Consider the following 17,480-nt stretch of genomic DNA (forward strand, 5'->3'; position numbering starts at 1 on the left):
CGGCCATCAGTGGGAATAGAGGCTCCTTGGTCTTCCAAACTCTATATGACCTAGCACAAGGCAAGGCCTGGGCCAAGTAGTGGGAGTGGGTGGGTAGGGAACAGAGGTGGGGGGAGGGGTATGGGAAACTTTCAGGATAGCATTTGAAATGTAAATAAAGAAAATAATAATAAAAAAAATGAAAAAAAAAATGAAATGGCTACTTCCCAGTTTTAAGTGTATCTGTACTACTGAAACCTCAGCAAAGGGAGGGGACTCATTTCCTACAGCTTCGAAAGGAACCCACACCCAGCGAGTAAGTAACGGCAAACTTCTGTGGGTCTGACCCTGCTTCTGGGCCACTTGAAGGCTCTCAGCCCTTCGCTCTTGCTCCTTTCCAGTTAGCATGTGCTCTGCATTACTGGGAGTATGAAGGAGTCTAAGTGAGCCTTGGTAAGACTAAAAGCCAATGCAAGACAAAGATGCACAGCAGCTCTTAGTGGTCACCTACAGGTCTCTGAAGACAGTAGGAAAGAGGAGGTAATCCAAGATCATAACGATTTCTTGTCAGAGAACATGGAACTCTTGGTCAGAACAGTGAAACTTAAGTAATTTTCAGTATCTGAGTAGGAAAAAAGTATTCATACTTGCATGGCAGGATTCTGATAACATCTTTGACTTTAAAGTTTTCAATACACACTGCACAATTCTCAGCATCAACATCAATTCCCTGCAGAGAGAGGGAGAGTCACGTATACACGCATTGCACATATAGCAACAGTAAGCTAGAAAACAATGAAACTGACCAAAACAATGGATCCTACTACTCTATGCTGGAACAATCAGAACCTAAAACACATTTCCTTCTTCCCACTATCAAGCAGTTTTTTAAAGAAACTGAATGAAAGGTAGAAAGAAAACTACTGTCTGCCTAACCCAGGCACTAACAGTGTTTTGAATACTAAATGTTTGAAGAAGTATTAGATAATTAAGGGCTACAGACAGGCAAATCACTGTTTTTAGAGGTCTTATTCCCAGGCTGACCTCAGGCTTGCTGTGTAGCCAACGGTGACCTTGATTTTCTCATGTTCCTGCCTCCATCTTCCAAACATCTGGACTAGACTCAGGAACCACTAGGCCCAGTTTTATGGGGCTGGACAATGAATTCAGGTCTTCTGAGGCTGCCATGTTTGGCAACTCCATATTACAAAACATAGCCCCACTACCCTTGAGTTATTATTTAAATATATCCTTAGCTACCTACAGCAATTAATGAGGAAGTAGTAAAAACCAGATTTTGTATGTATATAATACCATTACTAGGCCCAGTTTTATGGGGCTGGACAATGAATTCAGGTCTTCTGAGGCTGCCATGTTTGGCAACTCCATATTACAAAACATAGCCCCACTACCCTTGAGTTATTATTTAAATATATCCTTAGCTACCTACAGCAATTAATGAGGAAGTAGTAAAAACCAGATTTTGTATGTATATAATACCATTACTAGGCCCAGTTTTATGGGGCTGGACAATGAATTCAGGTCTTCTGAGGCTGCCATGTTTGGCAACTCCATATTACAAAACATAGCCCCACTACCCTTGAGTTATTATTTAAATATATCCTTAGCTACCTACAGCAATTAATGAGGAAGTAGTAAAAACCAGATTTTGTATGTATATAATACCATTACCAGAGACTATTAAAATTAACTTATAACAGCATTTGAAACTCTCTGTTGTGGTATTTTATAAAAACATTTAGTTACTCTTGTATATAGTACCCCTGTACGAGTTTATGCACAGCATGTGCATGGAGACACCTTACAGGCCAGAAGCAGGAGCTCCTCAGAGGCAGAGGCAGTTGGGGTGGTTCTGAGCTGATCCGGGTGCAGTAGATCAAAGTCAGGTCCTCTGCAAGAGCAATTAGCACTCCTGACCACTGAACCATCTCTCCAGCCCCTTAAGTTATATGTTGTGGACTGGAGAGATGGCTCAGAAGTTAAGAGCACCAACTGCTCTTCCAGAGGTCCTGAATTCAATTCCTAGCAACCACATAGTGGCTCACAATTATCTGTAATGAGATCTGAAGCCTTCTTCTGGTGTGTCTGAAGAAAGTGACAGTAGACTTGCATGCATAAAATAAATCTTTTTTTAAAATAATATATGTTGTGACAAAATACTTTTCACTTATATATCATATATTATACAGGAAGCCATTTTAAAATTCCTTAAAAATTTACTAGCTTATACATTATAAATCACAAAAAATTAAAATAAATAATCACTTGTCTTCAGGACTGGGTAAGATACTGACTGCAAACAATCATGTTCCTGTGTTAGTTCTCAGTGTAAAAACACTCCCAATCCAGACGTGTATGTCACAGACCAAGCCTTGTTAAACATTATTTTGACAGTTTCAAAACAAGTTCCTGGTATCATACAAATGTTCTGTATGGGAAATATTGAACAAATGTTGGGTACAGGAAAAGAATAGTATCAATTTACTTATATTCTCAAGAGCTTGGCTCAGTAAGTTATACATATGAGTCTGTCTCCGCACACGTAAGGTATGAGACCCCTCCTAAGGAGGGGAGGAAACAGGAGGAGCAAGTGCAGCAGTTTTAGTAGTGCAAGGTACTGCTTCCTTCCTACAAATGAACTGAAGAACAGACACATTTTTGGAAATCAGTTCTCACAGCCCAAGACCAGCATCTAATTTATAAATTACTAGAAGGGCCTTTTTCTATTAATTCCTATGAAAAATTCTACACATACTCTGCATGACTAGTTATTAACTGGAAACTTACTTGGTGATTTGCAGAGTAAGAAATCAGTACCTTGCACCAACTATTAAAATTCCATTATGTTACAGTGTAAAAGCTACTGGGGGCTGGGTGTGGTGGCGCACGCCTTTACTCCCAGCACTTGGGAGGCAGAGGCAGGCAGATCTGTATGAGATCCAGGCCAGCATGGTCTACAGATTGAGTTCCAGGATGGTCAGGATACACAGATAAATCCTGTCCCGAAAAAAACCAAGAACAAAACTTATTGGGGAAAGGATAACCCAAAGCATATACTAATCTTAAATATACCACAGAAGACATTAATAACAGATTTCAATTTTTTTTTTTAAACCCAAAAGGTCTAAAGTGTAATATCTTTTAAGAAAAGTCCTTTATGTGGACAGAGGAAGAGAAGTGGACTGGAAGGTGAGTCTCAAAGCTCACTGAGAGCACTGAGTAGTATGGGAGCCCCTGAGTCTGCACATACAAGGCAGCACTGCACCGCAGAAGACGCCCGCTATGAGAACAAATGCTCCACACCGGCAAAGTGTTCCGCTCCGGGCCTATCTGAGGGAGCCAGGCTCTGCACTGCTCCTTAACTGCTTTCAATCTCTGACTGAGAGGGTCAAATGGCTCCTTTTTAAACATGTAGTTCCAAAACTCTCCTTTCTCTCCTCTGGAGATGTTCAGTATGTCCTCGAGGGAACTGAGGGGCTTGGAGAGATTGCACACACAGACGCAGATTCAACAGGATGCGCTTACAGGACTCAGGTGCACACTTTTTAAAAAAAGCCCAACAGCTTTACAGTCTTCACAGGGCCCACAGGGACTTTCAAAGACAGCAATATTGGCACACTGTCATTAGTAAGCACATAGAATGTAGGAGCTATATTTTAAATCAAATTTAACTCATTTAACCTTTTTGGGAAGGGGGTGCTGGAGCCACCTAGGACTCCATGCATGCTAAGCTAAGCAGGAACTCCACACTGAGATACACAGCTGTCCTGTGACTGTAACTCATTTACATGCAACTAAGGGCTGTTCACTCATTATACCAACTCTCCTTTCCACCTGAGACACACACATGAAGGCCTAACGAAGCATCACACTCGTTACTGCTGAACAGCAGCCTGAGAAGGAAATACTTCTCCAACACAAATACAAACATCCCCCAGTCTGAAACAGAGCGCACAGGAAAGGATTACCTTCTCTCCATGCTTCACAGTGTGTAGCGGGAGCTGGCCAATAACCTTCTTAGTTTCCTTTCTATGATTCTTGGGGAGGAAAACAGTATTATTAAGTAGTCTTTTTAAAGTAACCCACATGCTACAATTTATGAAAATAGCTTTGAAAAAACCATTAACTTTTAATATATAAAAGAGCCATATAAACTTATAAGCTACTTATTATTATTATTATTGTTGTTGTTGTTGTTATTACCATTATTAAGAGATAATGCTTCACTTTAAAGCCCTGACTGGCCTTGAGCACGAAGCAACCCAGGATAACAGGTCTGAGCTACCATGCCCAGCTAAGCATATATTTATTTACTTACTTGCTAATGTGCAATAGTAAGATTAAAGGCCTCACAAATGCTAAGCAAGCACCCTACCACAGGGCCATATCCCCAACCCATGAACAGTTGCTTTTAATTCCATACCCTTGTGTGTGTGTGTGTGTGTGTGTGTGTGTGTGTGAGAGAGACATTGAAATGGAAGTCAAGAACTCTAGCCTCTAGCACCCTTATCATGAATTGTCATTTAGCCACACTTTTTTCAGAAAACAATTCCTACACTTAAATATTGGCAAAAAGTAATGATGCCCAGGAAGAAGGTACCATTCATTCTCCACCAATGGTGCCCGAGAAGAAAGAGTCCTGTCTGGTTGTGCATTAGGCCCTAGTGTGCCACTGGAAGCCTCTGGCTCTTCTCTGTGCTGTTACAGAGGAAGAGCCTCCCTTCAGATTGATGGCTTGTCAGACACTGCAGCGGACACAAAGCAGCCCTCGGCCTTATGTCGAGCAGAAAACAGGGATATATGTGTTCATGCTCACATGCCCTTTGGCTAGTCCCCTCTGTCTACATAAAGACAGAGGGTTCAGGTACCTGCAGAAACCAAATGTATAAAAAAGTAACCCAATTAAAAATTTTATGTCATATGACTTCAATAAGTAAACTGAAATTAGTGTGGTTAAATGTAACTTCGAATAGTATATATTTATGAGCATCATTTAAAAATCAAAATGAAGTTATCCATAACTACCTGACTTCCAAACTGTGAGCCAGTATATAGAAAACGCTGTATATAATAGAATATTAGCCATGCTAATGAGATAATCATCATCGTGATGAAGGCAATGGCCACAAACACCACAGACTGACCGCTGATGAACTCCTGCATATGACGAGTACCAATCTCTATGCTCATTTTTACTGGAATTCCTTTTTGCACCAGATCAAAAATTTCTCGTCCTTTTGGGTAGCTAATCATAATGACGACTATGTTTCCTGTTCCTGCACAAAAGAACAAAGTAATGAATAAAGACAAAAGTTAGGTAAAGTTAAGAGTATGTTCATCAAAATGTACATTTGAAAACTTCAATAAAAATGAGTAATTTTCAGAAAAACATCAACTGCCAAAACTGATTCCAAAAGAGAACACAGTCTGACTGAAGTGAGATAATTAATCACCAGTAACTGTTCTCCCTAAACCTATGACACGGCGAGGTTTCATAGATGGTTCTATCATCAGACCTTTAAGAAGCACAAAATATTATTAGTGTATTTAAATTGTTCCAGTTATTAAAAATAAGAAAAGGACCCTTCCAGGTACGTGGTCAAAGTCTAACCCAGAGGTGGAAACAGCTGACTTTCAGCTTTAAGCTAAGCCTAGACTGTACAGTCAGTGAAGGCCAGCCCAACTACACAGTGAGACCCTATCCCAAAGGCCGGCCCAGCTACACAGTGAGACCCTGTCCCAGAAATCAAAACCCAAGAGCTGGGGGCTGGGGTTCAATGGTAGAATACTGCTTAACTCCAGAACTATAAAGATGTCTATCTAGGATTATAAAATCAAACATGGTAATAAAAAGCAAAAGAATCACACGGATTAATTTCACTTACAAATATGAATGTAAAATGCTTCAAACATGTCCATCGGAATTAAAAAACATGTCTATAGAGTGATAGAGTGAGTTCTAGGACAGCCAGGGCTGCACAGAGAAACCTGGTCTCAGGGAAAAAAAAAAAAAAAAAAAAAACCAGAAAAGAAAGAAAAAAAAGAGGGACTGTGAGAGCTCTTCTGTGATCACTACCAGTTTTTTCCTAAGTCAGTGACTTACTATGAAGACCAGTCTATCATAGAACTCACTATGTAGACCAGGCTGTCTTGGAACTCACTACTTAGCATTGGCTGGCCTGGAACTCACTGTGTAGACCAATCTATCCTGGAACTCACTCTGTAGATCAGGCTAGCCTAAAGCTCCACCTGCCTCTGCACCCCCACCCCCACAGAGCTGGGCTTAAAGGTGTGTGCTATCCAAACCAGCTTGTGCTCACTACTACTTAACACTGCTTTGAAGACCTTGGAGAAAAGAGGCAGAAATCTTCAGTTTATTATGACTAGCTATAAATACAGCAACCACAACATATCAACAGATAAATTTTTAAAAAACAAAAAACCAAAAATACTCCCTCTTAAGTCACAAAGGGGCTAAGAAATGACCAGGGATGGTACCTTTTAAACAATGAAGCCTGGACAACGCTTTACAGGTGAAGCATTAAGAGCATGGTGGTAGCAGCTAAAGTTGTGCACAGAATGGGATGGAACAAAAAGTCCAGAAATACACAAAAAAAGTACATAGCAAGTGATACCACAAGTCAATAAAGAAAATCAACTATTTTTAAAAACCAGATGAAGGCAAATGGATATTATAGTGGGGAAAATCTGTATGTTTTTCTCACAATGCATGTAAAAATAAATTACTAAATCAAAAATGCAAATGTGTTTAAAAAAGAAATATACAAACTAAAAGAAGAGAATTACAATATGTACTATTAAGAGAAAAAAATTCAATTATAAAAATCTATCTAGAGGTTCTTAAATAGCTGTGATGGGTGTGGGAGAGAGGAGGGAGAGATGCCAATAGGAAAATAAAAACTTTTTCAAAGTCAAGGTTAAAGTAACAAATGACTAACTGGGGAAGAATAGATATAATATGCACAACAAAGTAGTTTTTATAAGAGAAAGAACAACTTTGTGTTAGTTTTCAGAAAACTCTTAAGTTTTAAAAATGGTTGTTTTACTGAGAAAATAATTCAAACACCTCACCAAACAAACAAACAACTCCCACCAGCTTTACAGCACAATTTGCTGTGTAAATGTGTGCCTGGTGACTATGGACCTGGAAGCAGGGTGTGAGATGCCCTGTAACTGGAGTTACAGTCTGCCACCAGAGTGGTGGGACTCAGACACAATCAAATATGGGTCAGCAGCCAAGTGTCCTCAAGATGTCTCTATAGCTCCTTCAGCAATTAAAAAAAAAAAATCTGTTAAAAGACAAAGGATTCTTATTATCAAAACAAGACACCTTAACAGACGTCCTGATGATATCAAACTCTAGAATTTTTCAGTGAAATCAGCCCATGTGTCAATAAGACAGAATCCAACAGGAATAAACTCAGCTATCTGAGTGTTCAGGATAGGGACTGGACATGTATAGAGGACAGATACAAAGGTAGTCTTTTCATCCCTTCCCCATAATAACGTGTTACATAAAGACACAAGGCTTCTTTTGGTGTTGATTTTTTTCTTTTCTTTTCTTTTGAGAGTATCTCATAGTGGGCCCCGAATTTCTCCTGCCTCTGACTCCTGAAAATGATAGAATTAAATTAAATGCTAGACACAATATGTATTATCATGTCTGGCCAAAAAAAAAAAAAAGAAAAGAAAAAAGAAAAAGCTTCCTTCCAGAAAACTTGTGAACTTTTCACTCTCCCTTCTCCAAGTTTCAAGCACAGAAAGCACAATAAGGTGATATGAGTTGGAAAGTATAGCTGTACTTACCATTGTCGCTTTTTAAAAGTTTAAAAAGTTTAGAGTGGGTTGGGGGGATGGCTCGACCTGAGTGCTCACCTACTAGGCAGGAGGCTATCTTCAAGACCAAGAAAAGAAGTTTAAATCCACTTATCCATACCAACCAGTCTACTGGACTGTCTCTATCAGTTTTAAACTAGCTGATATTAAACCAAAGTACAGAGGACAGACAGGTTGAGTGTCTAAGGGGCTGGGGATACCTCAATGGTACATGTGTGCTTAGCCTGGGAAAGGCAGAATTTAAACCCAAGCACCTCCCTAAAAATGTGTTTATTTCATACTGTATGAATGAGACAAACTCCTCAGCATGTGTGAGACCCCAGTTTCAGTCCCCAGTAACAAAGATGGGTAAGACAAAGAGATCTAAAGAAATCCATTAGGTCTCAAAGTCGCTGGATGCTTCCAGCTTGAGTCTACAGCTTGAGCCCTGCCAAGTTTGGCTGTTAACTATGCCCAGATTTCAAACACACTTAGGCTCCTTCACTGACTATGCTGCAGACAATACAAGCATAAGGTTGTGGTCATACTGACAGGGATAAAAGAATCCAGAAGCCTAGGTTTGGGGACAGCATGAACATCATTTCCCTGGTAAACAATAACAAAGTTCTGGTGTAGGTTAAATGGTGCAAAAATACTTAACCAGACTCCCCAACTATCACTCCTGAGACCACTTGGAGGTACAACTTTCAAGTGGTACAAAAAGCTGTTTCTTTCACACTTGCACGAATGCTTCTCAAAAATCATTCTCTAGCTCTAACCTAACAGGATTTAGACCATATACCTTGGGAACTAGTTGAGATGACTCAGCAAAAAAGCGCACTTACTGCTTTGTAGTCACTGGAGTTACTGTTACTCTAGTTCTAGGGGATCCCATGCCCTCTGGTCTCTGTGGGCACTTGTGCACATAAATTCGTGCAAGCACAAATACATACACATAAAAATAATAAATAATTCCTTAAAAAAAAATCAGATCTTTCTGTGACAACACTGATGGACATATGTAAAAGGGGAAGTTCAGTTTCTGCACCTATGAAACAAATCTTTGATTTGCCATTTTTCCCTTGATTTCCAATTTCCCCTCCCCCCACCAAGGGCCTGCAATGACAATCTAAGTGTCCATCAAAACGACAGGGCTATAATGGCAAAGAATACATATGTGCACAGGGTGAAGCAGTAGCTCTGACAATACTCAAGAGAAAACAAAAAAAAACAGCAGGTAAAGTTGCCATCCTTAAAAATCTCCAAGTACTTCCGTAACCATATCAACAGAGGACCCACGGAAGGCTATTAAGGAGCTGAAGGCTGTGACTGGCTCTAAGATGCCTTAGAAGCTTCTGGATGGAGGAGTCTCCCTTTGCAGAGCAGACATCCTATGAATAGAGTGATGTGTTTGGTCTCAAAGAAACCTGGGACAAATGGCTAACTGAGGTGCCTATTTAACATATCAAAGCAGACTCTAGCGGAAGTCTCTCCCTACTCACAAGACCCTGTTCCAGTCACCCAGGCTGGCATAAGCTGGCCCCTGCCCTCAGGCTTGCTCCCCTTCCCCCAGCTCCTCTTCCCATAAAGCCCAGCCACTGTGGCTCTGGTCCTCTTGGGGCTGTTGGTCTCCCGGCTCTCTCAGCCTCTTCTCTCATAGCTGTGCTCTCCCTCACATCTACAATAAACCTTTTCCTTAACCACACCTTGACCATTATGTTCTCTTTTTTATTCATTCATCTGGTGAAAACAGAGCATAGACTATGTCATCTTACTGAGATATACAGTCCCTAGCATTTCCACTGTGATCTTAGCCACAGGAACTTTGTTACTGAAATGCCAGAAGGGTACCCTTCTAAGGTGGGCTCTGCCTGCAAGGTGATACTGGAGCCAGTTTGAGCCTAACTCTCAGCATTAATGTCCCTGGTGTCACTGGGAAGACATACCTGGAAGCAAGTACTATCTTCTAGGAGAATGAGCATTTAGCAGTCCACAAACAAACATGTATAGCAACAACTAAGACACAGCTATAAGACACCTAAAATTACAAGGTACAAGCTAAAAGCCTTTTTTGAAGTTGTTTTTGAAGACAGGGTTTCTCTGTGTAACAGTACTGACTGCCCTGTAGACCAGAGCCTGGAACTCACAGAAATGCACCTGTCTCTGCCTCCCAAGGCGCATCCCACCACCACCTGGGCTGCTAAACCCCTTTTTAATAAAAAAAAGAAACGAGAACATTTCAATATAAACAATGATAAAACGCTGTCATCCTGGTTAAAAGCTTTCATAAAGAATCCCAAATGACTTACTTCTATTCTGTAATTACTAGGTGACACAATTTCTGGTGCCAATATCATCACAGTAATATTGTGATGATGTGGGCAGAGGGGTGAGTGTGTGTGTATAAACAACCTCCATTACTGAACATTTCACTTAAAGGAGAAAGTTGCTATATTGTCATTCTACAGCTGAGGGCTCAAAAACCTTCAGGGAGGTTACACACCACCTGGAAATGCTATTTGGTTCTCAAGGTCAGAAAGCTCAAGTCCAAGTCAGTATTCGCTCCTTGAATTCTTCTCCTAAGGGTGTGCAGCTGCAGAGCCAGACTTGTGTTCAAATCTCCCCTTGTCACTCACTGCCAGAAGGGTGATGAGTGTTCCTGGACAAACTGCTCTGAGAATGTTTTTCAGTTTGTTTGTTTGTTTAAAATTAGTTTGAGGATGATTCTTCTTTGGACTGCCACTTACTTATTATCAAGCAATTAGAACACAAAGAACTATAGATATGAGGGATAATCTTGTTTGGAGGGAAATCTTTCCCTGAGAGGAATATTTACATTTTATCTTCAAGAATAGAAAAAGTTTTATGAACCAAAGGAAAGGAATTTTTCTAGGTTATAAAATCATCTTACAATTGTATTTGAGGGACTAGAGAGATGGCTCAGTGGTTAAGAACACTGGCTCTTGTTCCAGAGGACCCAGGTTCAAATCTCAGCACCCACAAGGAACTCACAACCATCTATATAAGTACGGTTTCAGAAGATTCAATGCCCTCTTCTAGCTTCCATAGGCACTGCAGACATACAATACACAAATATAGCATGCGAAAAAGAAATTCAAATAAAAGAAAATAAATCTTTAAAAAATTATATTTGAGATGGTGATGAGTCTAGCTTAGCCAGTTACTAAAGAAACGGGCCATTTTGTTGAATGAAGAAGAAAGTGAAAAGTTAACCAAGATGAGAAAACAGCACACTTAGCTCACTGAGTGAAAAACAGTATTTTTTAAAGCTGTGGCCTGTAGAGGCAGTAACTAGGACTGGGGCTGGCTTCTTGTGAAACATTTCTAACAGCAAGACTGCTTTCAGGACATACTGTAAAATTGGTAAAAGTCATGGCGACCTTTTGTACTCTGATGGACTCGATTTTCACATTTGCAGTTGTAATCACAGCTGCTCAGGAAGCTGAGGCAGAGGAGTTCTCAAAGCCAGCCTGATCAATATACCCAGAACAATTCTCAAAGCAGGGCAGGCAGCTGAGCAAGCAGCAGGCAAAGGGGTAAAAAAAATAAATAAATAAAAATAAAAGCTAGCCTCATGCATAGGCTAAGGGATGCCGAAGAGTACACCTACCAGATCACTAAAGCTCTACCTTTTCTCACACACTGCTCTCTGGGCCAATCTGAAAGAGCTAATCTGCTCAGGTAATTTTGTATAATTGTGCCTACATTGGTACAAGGGAGAAAAATATCAGCTAAACAGGTGAGTTTCTTCACAGAAGGCACAGAGACTTGAAACAGAAGAAACAAGCCTTTGGAATTCTTTTCCTTCCCCGGGGCTTAGTGTTGTTATCATTCTTGCTTGACTAAAAAAGGTCATCTTGCACAATCTCACCCACAAAGTAATCTCTACACCTTACCGGAGGCAGACAGGCCCCTGAGGGGAGTTTCTGTTTTCTGTCTGAGCACAGGGTCACTGCACAGAGTATCATCATAAGCCTTGAGTAACAGATACAGAACAGTAGTTTTACCAGGCCAAACTAGTAACGGAATTTCAAGGTTTCCCATGCCAAAAGTAAAATGGTAACTGTTTCCTTCTCAAATTTTTGTGTTCCCCTGTCTACCTTGTCAAAAACTAAACAAACACACTGGTAAAGATTTGCACTTGTACAATAACTTTAAATTTTACTATCAAGACATATGAATGTAATGTAACATTTTTTTCTCCCAAGGAAACTAAAGTCTACTTTAGAAGAAGATAAGAACTACTGAAATATTTAAAGTAGTAGGTTAAATTTCTGGTGGAGAAAACTAATTTAGCAGCAATAACTGATCTTAAAGTTCCAGTAAAAGAATCTCCTAAACTTTCAGGTTTTCTAAGTAAACTGTCACATTCTAGCCACTTCCATTCCCCTGGAGAATCCTCAACAAAACCAAGGTGTAGCACAAGGCCAGTTTAACCTCTACAGTGACTCCTGCTCTACCTGTAGACTCTGTCATCATTTTTAAAATTGTGGGTTGAGTACACACACATGCATTCAGAGGAAGGACTCAGACCCCCTGGAGCTGGATTACAGGTACTGTGAGTCATCTGGTATGGAGCTGGGGTGAGAACTGGGGGCCTCTGCAAAGCAGTACTCACTGTTAACCACTGCTCTCCCCAGCCTCAGACAGGTCTCTTCCACACACCTTGTCTAGTTTCTTTATAGGTCTCTCCTCACTAGACAAGTGCCTCCTGTTCAGTTTATCAGGTTTTTGAGGCATACAGCAGGGGTGAGCCATGGAAGGTTTCTTTATGAATGAGTGGATGTGAAAAACAGGCTTATCTTCCAGGACTACAACTGAAATGACCTAGTAAGAGGAATTAGGGTAGAGGAAATTAATCTGGAAAGTAAGTGTCTTGTTATACAAAATATAAATTTTTGGATGGTTGGGTTAGGTTGAATGAGGACGACAAAATTCACAATCAGATACTATATAATTATAAATATTTTGTATAATTTGGTTTTGTCAAAATTTGGGGGCTTTGGGGGGGGGGAAGAGGCTTGTAGGAATGGCTCTATGGTTAAGAACAAGGCCTGGTGATTACCAGGACATAACTCCAGTTCCAAGGGTCCTCATCTAGCCTTCACAGGCATCAGCCATGCATGTGGTACGCTGACATACATGTAAACAAAATATTCATCATATAAAATAAAAATAAACTAATAAGGAGACTAAGAGAAGAATTAAGGACCAGCATGAGCTACTTATCACAAGTAAACATAAAAACGCAAAACAACAAACACTACACTACCTCTACCTCCTCCGAAAAATGGATTTCTTATAAGTAGTACAGAATACTCTTGCTGAGAGAACTCCTTTGCAGCTTTCCCATGTGAGTTCATTTCAGACCTTTTAGTCTTTTGTAACACTACCTCTGCTACACACAAGTTCTAAGTCCACCTATCACACATATAAAAGACTTCCTAATATCCTGAACCTGTCAGTCAAAATCTTTCTGGGGAGCTGTGTTAGCTGGCCCCATCGTCTATGAGGCTGTTAGGATGCCACTTCTGGCTCCTTATGGCACCAAGATATATTTTAAATTCAAATGTGAAGTTGTAGATCATTTGAGAGCATGCTATTACATATAATCAATAATTGTCTATGGATCAAAGACCATTTAATATGCATTTCCGGTACAAAATGAGTATCTCTTAGTATATGGCTTCTCTAAAGTTGGTTATTTCTTTTCCTTTTTTTAAAACTAAATTCTTAGAACTAGTCACAGTGAAATTTTAATTTAAGTCTTTTTTGTTTTGTTTTGCTTTTGTTTTTGTTTTTTTCTTTCAAGACAGGGTTTCTCTGTGTAGCCCTGGCTGTCCTGGAACTCACTCTGTAGACCAGGCTGGCCTTGAACTCAGAAATTCGCCTGCCTCTGCCTCCCAAGTGCTAGGATTAAAGGCGTGCGCCACCACACCTGGCTTAATTTAAGTCTTGTGCTTCCCATCAACATTGTGGTCATTTTCAGTGGTCTTAAAAGACCCGAGTAATCTTTAAGGTTTGTAATGTGGTCTTACCATTGCCAGTTTTGTCTACATGTCTGGAGGACCATTCAGGTAAGCAGATTAATGGGCTGGCTAAGATACTCTTCTGTAACTCTGGAATGCCCTTTGACTTAATGCAATTCAAGCCCTTTCTCCACCCTTCTGCCAATTGTTTAGCACACAGTAAATAAGATTCAAGGATGTAAAATGTCATACCTAAAATGTCATGGCGAAGAGATTTCAGCTGGAGGAGTATGTTACTTATTAACCTACAAGAACTATGTTAAGTCCAACTCTAAGACCTTAATGTCTTGGCTTTTATCTTCTTTCCCCTATCTTGGTCAAGATAATTTCTACAACTTGTCTTAGGCACCAACACCCAGCCACTCGATAGGCTTTCTAAGCACCCATGCCTATAGTTCAGCTCAGTATAAACTTTTCTGGCCTGAAAAATTATGTTTATCACTACTGACAGACCATAAACCCATGACAGGCAGACACTTGTCTTAGGTATTTCCAACAAGCAGGTACAATGCTTGGCCCAAAGGGGCTGCTAAACCTAGGTCTGCTAAAGTTAGAATGTAAGGTAGTAAGTCCTTACTGCTGTTCTCAGAGTATGATCTTAAAGTACTGATTCTTTAAAATCTCAATTTCAATAATGACTTAAAACTTAAAAGCTATGTAGTGCTAGATTCCAGTAAGAGAAGAAATGAGTTTCAAAAGAACTGGAAAACTATTCCCTACAAACTCAGGAAGGTTATCAGTACTCAATTTCAGAAGCACACCTGTTTCATAGAAATCCAGTGTTACACATCAGCACTAAGAACAGCTCAATCAGTGGGTTTTCCAGGCTTCAGCTACATTTTGACTAAACAGAGCAAACCAATCTAAGTCTAAATAAACAGCCTCAGTGGCTCTAAAAATGACCTTGAGTCAAATTTAAATAAGGTCTGTCAAAGCTGGCTTCTCCCATCTTAAGTCTTCTCAAGTGTCAGATTATCAATACCCAGTACCCAAATGGACTAAGTTCTATGAGAACTAACTTTTCCATCTTTGCAGTGTCTACAGATGAAGATCAAGGGTCTAACTGTATTTCTAGTTTTTCCTGTTTATCAATCACACTGCTACCAAATTAACTTTCCTTTGGTCAGTGGTTCAAATTGCTAATTTTGTTGCTCCCTGAAGTTCTGGCAAAATCTCAAGGCATTTCTGATTGTTACAACTGTGGAGAAAACTTCTAGAATGTGGGAAGACAGGAATGTAGCAAAACATCCTGTAGGTCACCAAGTAATAAATGACCAAGTTTTAAAACGCTCTTGCATATGTTTCCTTAGGGATCTAGGGTACTTTCACGAGTTTTCCAAAAGGTAATAACCCTCCCTTTAAACAAAACAAAAAACTGCAACTATTATCATCCTAAGAAAACTAGAAAGAAGGCAGATAATAGGGAAGAATTGTCCCTCCACAGGAAGATTCTAATCAACATGATTGAGGTGTTTTCCAGGGTCCAGATAAATTATATGTCAACAATATAAACAGGAAGGATTGCTGAGCCATGTTTAGAACAAGAGGTGTCTGCTTGGTAAGATGTCAATGTCATTATCAAAAAATGCAGAAGGGTAGAGTTAGAAAATTGTAGGGTAATGAGCTTGTCATTGAAAAGAAAACCATCTACATTAGATGTGCGTGCATCCACACATGTACACACCCAACATCGAGGAGTCGGCTGCAATACACCGGCCTATCTTCACTGACAGAACTTAACTTGGGAGCATATATCTGGAATGCTAGGATCTCTCAGGAGCCTTGTGGAAAGATGGTGTGTGGACAGTGACAATTCATTTGATTTGCAATCACCGGACTAACTGCCTTGAGAAAAAGCGTTGATCTGTACACGTAGCTCACTTCCTTGTCATCAAATGGCTATCATTCCCAACAGTGTAAAAAATGGTCAAACCCAATGTCACATTTCTGTCTTTATAAGCTCTCTGTCGCATGCACACCAAACCAGAATGAGAACAAAAATGCAGTACAGGAAAAAGGATGTCTTAGCTAGTAGCAGAAACTTAAAAACCCTAATCACAGGAAATTCAGGATGAGTCAACCGTGTGATGCCTAAAGCTAATGTGAACTTATTAGGCACAAGAGAAACACAATCAAATTCTGGGTCCCCGGAGAGAACTCTGTCCCAAGGATGGCATTTTGCAAACTCATCCTTGTCTGTCCCTGGAACAGCGGGTTTGGGGGCGGCCTCCTGACAGAGGTAGCAAGGCCTTTCTTTCCTTCAATGAAAACAGTTAAAAAAAAAAAAAATTTCATCTGAATTCAAACTGTCCAAACCAGGAGCGAGTGCGATCACCCTACATGCGTCGTGAGAGCAACTACAGGAAGAAAACCCAGGTTTTCCGATCCAGGGTTTTGAAAACACTCAGATTCGCCTAGTCCAGAGGAAGAAACCAAAACGAGGAGTCACGAAGCCATCGCTTTAGGTTGGTGAAGAGTCAGACAATGCGAGCCTGGCGGGCGCCAGCCGTCCACTCCTACACTCTCCCCACTCAACCAACTTTGGAGTCTGTGAGCCGACCTTCGGAAGCGACCCGGGTTCGGGAATCTGGAGACTTACTGACCTCGGGAGGACCTTCCTCTGGTGTGTTGGCTACTCCCTGGCCGAGGGCCCTTCCCTGCTTTCGCACCCTCCCGAGGTGAAGCTCCGATCCTGCCGCGTGTGCACGCACTTCCCTCTCCACACCACCCGGGCAACCACCAGGCTCGCCCCGGCCGCGGGTAGCGGCCCAGCGGCCCGCCTGCTCACCCGCGTGCGACATGGGCTCGGTGGCGTTCCCGTAGCGCTCCAGGTTGTAGACCACCACGGCCGAGGCGTTCCTCCGCGCCGCCGCCAGCACCTTCTCCTTGAAGGTGCAGCCGCCTCGCGCCACCAGCGCCACCCAGGGCGCGTGGCCCAGGGCGCCGGGCGCCTCGAAGCGCGTGTCGGGCGCGCAGCCCTCGGGGTCCGCGGGCGCGCGCGGGACACCCACCAGGCCCTGCCTCTCCTCCCGGAGCGAGCTGTCCCCGAAGCGGCCGCTCTCCGACACGCTCCACACCGTCAGGTTCGACTGCGGGTCCACGTACTCGATGGTCACCATGGCCGAGTACCACTCGAGCGCCCCGCCGCCCACCCCGGGAGCACACAAGGCCAGCGCCAGCACCGCGAGCGCGTCCCGAGCCCCCACGGCAGCCGCGGGCCGCCGCCGCGCCGCCATGGCCGCCCGGTCGGGCTGCTGAGGAAGAAGAGCGCAAGGTAGAAGGAGGCGGCTCGCTCCAGGCCGGCCCGCCGCTTTGAGGAGGCGGCCGCCGCTCGCGAGAGACCGCCGAGCGCGGCGGGGGCGGGTCCGCGGCGCACGCGCACCTGGAGGGGCGTGGTCACGGAAGGGGTGGGGCCCTGCCCGCGGGCGTGAGTTGTGCGCAGGCGCCAGGGTCTGTGCCGCGGGGCTGTAGGCGGTCCGCCGAGCTGAAGCTTGCAGATGCTGCTGTGCATTGTGCAACCCCTCTGCCAGAGTCCCCAAGTCTGGGGAAATTTGTGCGCTCCGGGTCGGCCAGCGTGGGACTGCGGTTGTGTAA

General features: G+C 42.2%; 1 protein-coding gene and 1 non-coding gene across 2 annotated transcripts in view; both read right to left on the minus strand.

The window, feature by feature from the left end:
• Rnf149 (ring finger protein 149) overlaps positions 1 to 17,199 on the minus strand; it is a 26,999-nt gene extending 9,800 nt beyond the window's left edge. The window contains exons 1-4 of the mRNA XM_021198520.2: positions 16,675 to 17,199; positions 5,026 to 5,276; positions 3,969 to 4,037; positions 627 to 709 (exon numbers count right to left, since the gene is read on the minus strand). Of these exons, the coding sequence (XP_021054179.1) occupies positions 627 to 709; positions 3,969 to 4,037; positions 5,026 to 5,276; positions 16,675 to 17,122 (851 nt within the window). The 5' untranslated portion in view covers positions 17,123 to 17,199. The remainder of the gene's footprint in view (positions 1 to 626; positions 710 to 3,968; positions 4,038 to 5,025; positions 5,277 to 16,674) is intronic.
• Positions 13,829 to 13,958, minus strand: LOC115064119. The gene has a single exon (XR_003843977.1). It is a non-coding gene; the product is annotated as a small nucleolar RNA SNORA33 (small nucleolar RNA).
• Positions 17,200 to 17,480: the final 281 nt, after the last annotated feature.

The sequence above is a fragment of the Mus pahari genome, chromosome 5 (genome assembly GCF_900095145.1).
Source record: "Mus pahari chromosome 5, PAHARI_EIJ_v1.1, whole genome shotgun sequence".
NCBI classification, from domain to species: domain Eukaryota; kingdom Metazoa; phylum Chordata; class Mammalia; order Rodentia; family Muridae; genus Mus; species Mus pahari.